At 45.8% G+C, this 6,336-nt stretch overlaps 1 protein-coding gene across 3 annotated transcripts in view; it reads right to left on the bottom strand.

Moving 5' to 3' along the window:
- Positions 1-837: 837 nt before the first annotated feature.
- LOC121866906 (pollen-specific leucine-rich repeat extensin-like protein 2) overlaps positions 838-6,336 on the bottom strand; it is a 63,165-nt gene continuing 57,666 nt past the window's right edge. For all 3 annotated transcript variants that reach the window (XM_042366640.1, XM_042366641.1, XM_042366642.1), the window contains exons 4-5: positions 5,559-5,718; positions 838-4,420 (exon numbers count right to left, since the gene is read on the bottom strand). In XM_042366640.1, coding sequence (XP_042222574.1) covers positions 2,822-4,420; positions 5,559-5,718 — 1,759 coding nt within the window. In that variant the 3' untranslated portion in view covers positions 838-2,821. The remainder of the gene's footprint in view (positions 4,421-5,558; positions 5,719-6,336) is intronic.

Below are 6,336 nucleotides of genomic sequence, written 5' to 3'. Positions count from 1 at the left end.
CAGAATTATATAGTTGTCTTTAACAGCAGTTTGTGACAGAAAAGGTCAACATATTATTTATCAGTGTCATCCATAAATGATATTGTACATAGACTAGAGTAGCTATCTGTATGTAATTTTTGTCCTTCAACATTTAAGGTCTCTTAACATGTACTCTATGTGTGGGCCATACACCAAAAAACAAATATCTTATATTAAGAAAAGAAGATCTTCCTATTGTAGTGAAGAAAGAATACTTGGTTGAAAGAGAACGTACACATTGAATTATCTTGGACAACTTATTCATACAACTTAAAAAAGAGAGTTTCCGCCATCAAATTCTTAATTTTCAATTGGAAATGACGTTTAAATAACTGAAGTAGATACACAAGCTAGTCTGACAGTCTCCCTCAACAGCTCACCCGCCGAAGTTTCCTTCATCTTCCCAAACATAAGACTTATAAGGTGTTTTAGGCGTAACTAGGCTCGGGTAGAGTAAATATTCCATAGCATATATACAGTAGGCATCACAGTCATGGTCACCTCAGTTCAGATGTTACGAATCTTTTGTAATTTCTCCTAGCGGCCATATCCTCAACATCAACACAAAGATTAGCGAACTAATTAATCAATCACAATATATGCAAATTTTTCGCCCCAACTTTTCCTCAAAAATTATTTCTAAGCTTTAATCAGCAGCATACTGTACTTGAGAAATTATAAGTAACTCAAATTCATACAAAAGGAACTGTACCTAATGTTATATTGGGACGACATCAGCCCGACGTTTACATCTGTCAAATCCGTAAGTTCTGTTGTTTGTTGGTGACTCAGGAAAGAGAAGAACACAAACACACGTCTTTGTTGTAAGTTTATTACAGTGTTGCTGCTACCTGGAGAAGGCGGGACTGGAATGCAGATTATAACAAAAACTGAAGCATAGTTTTATGGTCTACATGTGAGGTGCTGATAGAGTGATGGTTTTTAACGAGGAGTTCCACTTTTAGATGTTTGGTGGTGGACGTTGTGGAATCACCTCTGATCTCTTCCTTCTGTAGCTGACAAAGACACACTCATGACTCACTGTGTTAGAGATGGGGCTCCCGGGAAGGTATTACATTATGATAGATGGGTTTGGTCATTGTCTCAAGAACGACACAGTTGACAAACCTTAATTCCCAGTCTTATAAATTACAATAGAAATCAAAGAGCGTGTTTACTACTAACATGAGCTCCTACAACCTATCGTGGTGTGAGTCAGAGGCACAAAGCATCTGCAATTAATTCGGGAAGATATTTGTGTAAAAAAAAACAAGAAACAACTTCCTGTTTTTAGTGAAAGTACATTTATCTCTATTAAAAAGAAACTCTTGACTTTTTCTCCTGACAGAAGTATCCATGCATGTCTTACATATCTTTTGGATGACATGATGCAGTAATAGTATCAGCTTTGATGGACTGATAACTTCACAGCAATTAGTGATGGAAAACTGTGATTTGTGGTTCAGTGAAATGAATAACATGATGAATTTTCTGTAGATGTACATAACCTACCACAGGGTTAGGTAACGGGGTCCTCCATATCCTTACATTATATAGGTTTACTGGCCAGACGAGCTTCTCCTATCCTACACTCACTAGCTGTTGGGTTGCACCGTCAAGTTGTTGTTTTTGTAATATTGAGCTAAAAGAATTATAAAGTCATCACTCTTATGTACCGTTACTGTACCACTACTTTATATTTTATATATTCAAAATGATATCAGAGTTCATTTCTTGAATAATTGATCGTTTTGATTCTTTTTTCTGTACATAACAATAGAGTTTGAGCAAGTGTTCTCTAGCAGCGCGGGAGGAACCTACTGAGGGATGCCAGTCTCAGATCACGTCGTATCAGTAGCGAGCTTCAGGTGGCTCCTCAGAGAGAACAAGAAGCAACATCAACTCTGTTTAAGACAATATGTAAACCAGCCCCAATGACTAGATATCTTAGGAACGAGAAGAGAAGAAGAGAGCTCACTACAAAAAAAAAGTTTGTGAAAAAGATATGTATGTGTGTGTGGCACATATACAAGTATATATGTAATACCAACATCAAACATTTATAACACAATCAATATGAATATAATACCGCAGTATATACAGTCACATCTAGTTAATTCATTGTACAGTTATTATACATACAAGCTTATCTTACAAGCAAAACACACCATTAGTGACACCATCGTGCAGTAAACGGCAGTACAACTTACGCGTCTTGTGAACATTACTTACTGGTGAAGACAATAAACCACACAAGAGACATTATTTTCACTGTGGCCAAAACATTGGTATGGGAGGGAGCCACCTGTCTTGAATATTAACCATTTATTAATTTATTACGTTTTGTGGCACTATGTGACTATTATTTTCTAATCTGTATATGACAGCTCAGTATATTCATTACATAACTGCCTTATTAAAAAAGAGTATTGATTCAATTAATTTTAAAGTAAATAGAGTGGGGACTACACCACCCGCTGCTAAGTAAACTCCTTCATTTATTTTTTCTTTTTGTCAACAGAATGTTAAATCAATGAAACTGTCAGAATAAAATTTTCTTATTTGTTAACATGGGTAGTGCGAGGCAGTTGGCCCCATACCCGGTCACAATGCTTTGACCCAGTAATCCAAATCTTTTTCTGCGTGTCGTAGCGTCGAACACACACGTGAACATCTACTGACTCTCACTGTCCAAATTCACTCTTATTCTCATTACGTATTATAGGTTCGGTTTTTCGTACTTCAAACGTCGTACTGGTGTTGGGTGTTAGGCCAATGCTGCCTGGAGAGCGAGCCGGGGTCACACTAGCAAGTGTTTTTTCTTGGGCAAAGGTTGTTGGTGGTGGTCATTGGCCGTGTGGCGCTTCCTGGCGGTGGTGGCGGGCTGTGTCAGGGTGGTGGTGGAAGTGGTGGTGACATTGGGTGTGGGTGATCCCTCTGCCTCTGAAACATCCACAGACTTGGTCTCTTCCTCCTCATCATCGTCGTCTCCGAGCAAACGTTTAACTGTACTCGTTTCTTCTTCTCTCTTTTTTGTGAGGCTCACCAAGGCTTCTTTATTGTCCTCGCTAGGGTCCGGGGAGGGACTTCGCGACACGTCACGGGAGTCAAACTCATGGTGATGACTGTAGGGAGACTCATGGCTTGGGTCTCCCACCAGGGCGCGGCGCAGGTGCAGTGGTTCAGGAGAATCCCACGTTGAGTCCCGCGGAACAAACATTCCGTTGATTTCATAAACATCAGAAGTGTACCGTAAAATACTCCGACGTTCCCTGTCTGGCCTCGGGTGTGAACTTCTCTCACCATCACTGGAGGAGGAGGAAGTGGGTGGTGGAGGTGGAATTGTAGGGACCGAACAGGGCTGAGGTACTGATCCTGAACTCGTAGAAGCACCTACAGGGCCATTGATCACAGACCCGGTCCGACAGGCTTCTTTACGGGGAGTCGTGCGTGGTCGACCCGGTGGCGGCTCTTTCTGGGGGGCTGGCCGGGACTCGGGTGTGTTGGTGCGTGGGAAGAATGGTATAGGGATGGGGATGGGAATGGGAATGGGGATAGGGATAGGTAGAGGACAGGGCAGGAGAACAGTCACGGGAGGTAGTAGTGAACCATGCGTCTTGGGCAGCCCTGTCGGGGGAGGAGGGACAGATGTTGGTGGTGCATTAGTGGGCGGGGCTGGTGCAGGCGGGGCTTGCAACAATGGATGACGCAGGGGCGGTGGGCGCAGCAACTCGGGGCGCTGGAGCAGCAGGTGTGGAAGAAGAGATCCTCGGGGAAGATCAGGAGGCAGCATGTGTGGCAGCAGAAGCGGCGCACCTCCCACCATGGGCAGCAGGCCACCCAGTCCTCCGCCCAACCCACCCAGGGACAAACCCGGTGGCTGGGCAGTCGGGGGAGGAGACCCGGCTCTGCTGCCCTCACCACCCATGTCACTGTTGCTGCCAATGTCCCTTTCTCCAGCGATCTGGTCTTGCTGCTGCTGCTGCTGCTGTGACTCTAGCTGCCTCACGCGAATCGTCGGCATCCTGATAGGCTCGTCGGTCTTTTCAGTGTCAGAGTGAGCACCGCGGGCGAGCTGAAGTGACGCCCTCACGGTCCTGGGTCTTCCCACCTCCCTGACACCCTCCCGCCGGTCTCTCAGCCGTGGGCGGCCATAGCGAGGCGTGGGTGGAGGAGGACCTGGGCTTCTGGTCTCTGCTGACCTTGATGGTCCCTGACGAACTGTAACTGGCGAGCCTCTGGCGAGTGAGGGGGAGGCGCGAGGTTCATTCCTGGTGGAGGACTGTGTGGTAGTCAGGTTAACAGGTTCGGAAGGGTCAGGAGACGCTGGCGGCGGCGAACAGGGAGGCTGGGGAGAGCTGGGGGAGCTCACTTGTATCTCGCTCTCAGGCAGAGAGTCCTGGAAAAGACAACGATAAGTTATGAGACAGTCTTCCTAAAGATCCACTCAATCAACAAAACTCTAAGGGGTGTATGTAGCGTGTCCGATCTACCACCCGCTACCACACACCAACACACACCTACCACACACTAACACAGACCTACCACCCACCACCACCACATCACCTACCACCCACCACCACACACCTACCACCACCACCACCTACCACCCACCACCACACACCTACCACCCACCACAGACCTACCACCACCACACACCACCCCACCACACACACCACCACCACACCACCACCATCACACACACCCCACCACCACCACATCACCTACCACCCACCACCACACCTATCACCCCACCACACACCCACCCACCACCACACACCTACCAACCACCATCACACACCACCCACCCACACCCACCACACACACCATCACCCACCCACCACACACCTACCACCCACACCACACACACTACACACTACCCACACCTGCACTACATCACCACACACCTACACACACTACACACACGTGCACTACGTCACCACCACACACCTACCACACACCTACCCCACACGTGCACCACATCACCACACACCTACCACACACCTACCCCACACGTGCACTACATCACCACACACCTACCACACACCTACCCCACACGTGCACTACATCACCACACACCTACCACAGACCTACCCCACACGTGCACTACATCACCACACACCTACCACACACCTATCTCATATCTGCATCATAGTCACCACACACCTAATCATACCTGAGCTTTTGACAACCTGAGCTCTTTGAGTACCTGTTCTAGACCCATCACATTTTATACCTCATTGCCAGTAAGGGGGCAGTGTGGATACAGCATACTAGATATATAATAAATGCTCCTACCTCCTCCTCCCCGCCCCACCTCCTCCTCCCCCTCTTCTTCCCCTTTTCCTCCATCTATTGCTATTACTACCACTATTTTTTTTTCTTTTTTCTATCAAAATGGCCTCCAGCCTCCCCCAATAGCCACAACCTTCGCCGCCATTTTATTACCTTAAAATTAACTATCATAATACATAAGTAGCTACCCTGGCTGTGTTGAGAATAATAAATAACAATAAAAATAATAAACTAATATTCACCCCTTCGTTGGTTTGGCCACAGTCTCGAAGCCACAGGTCAGGAGTAATGAGGCCGCTGGTAGAGGCCGGCTTGAGGTCATTGAGGTGTGGATGCATCTGGAGGTGAGCTTCTGTCTCCCGGCAAAATATCTGCATCTTGTATTGGTTGAGGCACTTGTCACTAAGGAGAGAGAGAGGGGGAAATGTTGACTCACGTATAAAATTAAGAAAGATGATGATGAAGAGAGAGAGAGAGAGAGAGAGAGAGAGAGAGATGCTGACTCACGTATAAAATTAAGAAAAATATAATAAATCATCTTGCTTATTAAGATTATTTACCTTCTAAAATCGTTATATTAATTCAACTTCATTACAAAAAATAATAATAATGAAATATCCTAAAAGTAAGAAAATATAACGATTTCTAGTTGTTGAAAAAAAAATGTATGCTTGATATTTATGTCATTATATGAGGGGGAAATGTAAAGTAACTCTCTGGTACGAGGGGGAAAATTATGCGTATGAGGACGAAGGAAAATGAACAACAACAAAAAAGTTTATGAACCAGGGAGGAAAAATTGTAGTCCTCAGGGCGAAGAGTAAATAAAGGCTATTTAAATGTGTAAACCGGCAACTGGTATAGTGTTGCCACGTCATTATGACTTTCGTAATTGTTGCAACACTGATACTGTAAGACGACCACGTCCCTCCGTCCCTCCCTCCCTCCCTCCCTCCCTCCGTCCGTCCGTCCGTCCGTCCCTCCCTCCCTCCCTCCGTCCGTCCCTCCCTCTATCCCCCC

The sequence above is a fragment of the Homarus americanus genome, unplaced genomic scaffold (genome assembly GCF_018991925.1).
Source record: "Homarus americanus isolate GMGI-L3 unplaced genomic scaffold, GMGI_Hamer_2.0 scaffold27052, whole genome shotgun sequence".
NCBI lineage: Eukaryota > Metazoa > Arthropoda > Malacostraca > Decapoda > Nephropidae > Homarus > Homarus americanus.
The sequence above is the reverse complement of the archived record's forward strand: the minus strand, read 5'-3'. Positions and strand labels throughout refer to the sequence as shown.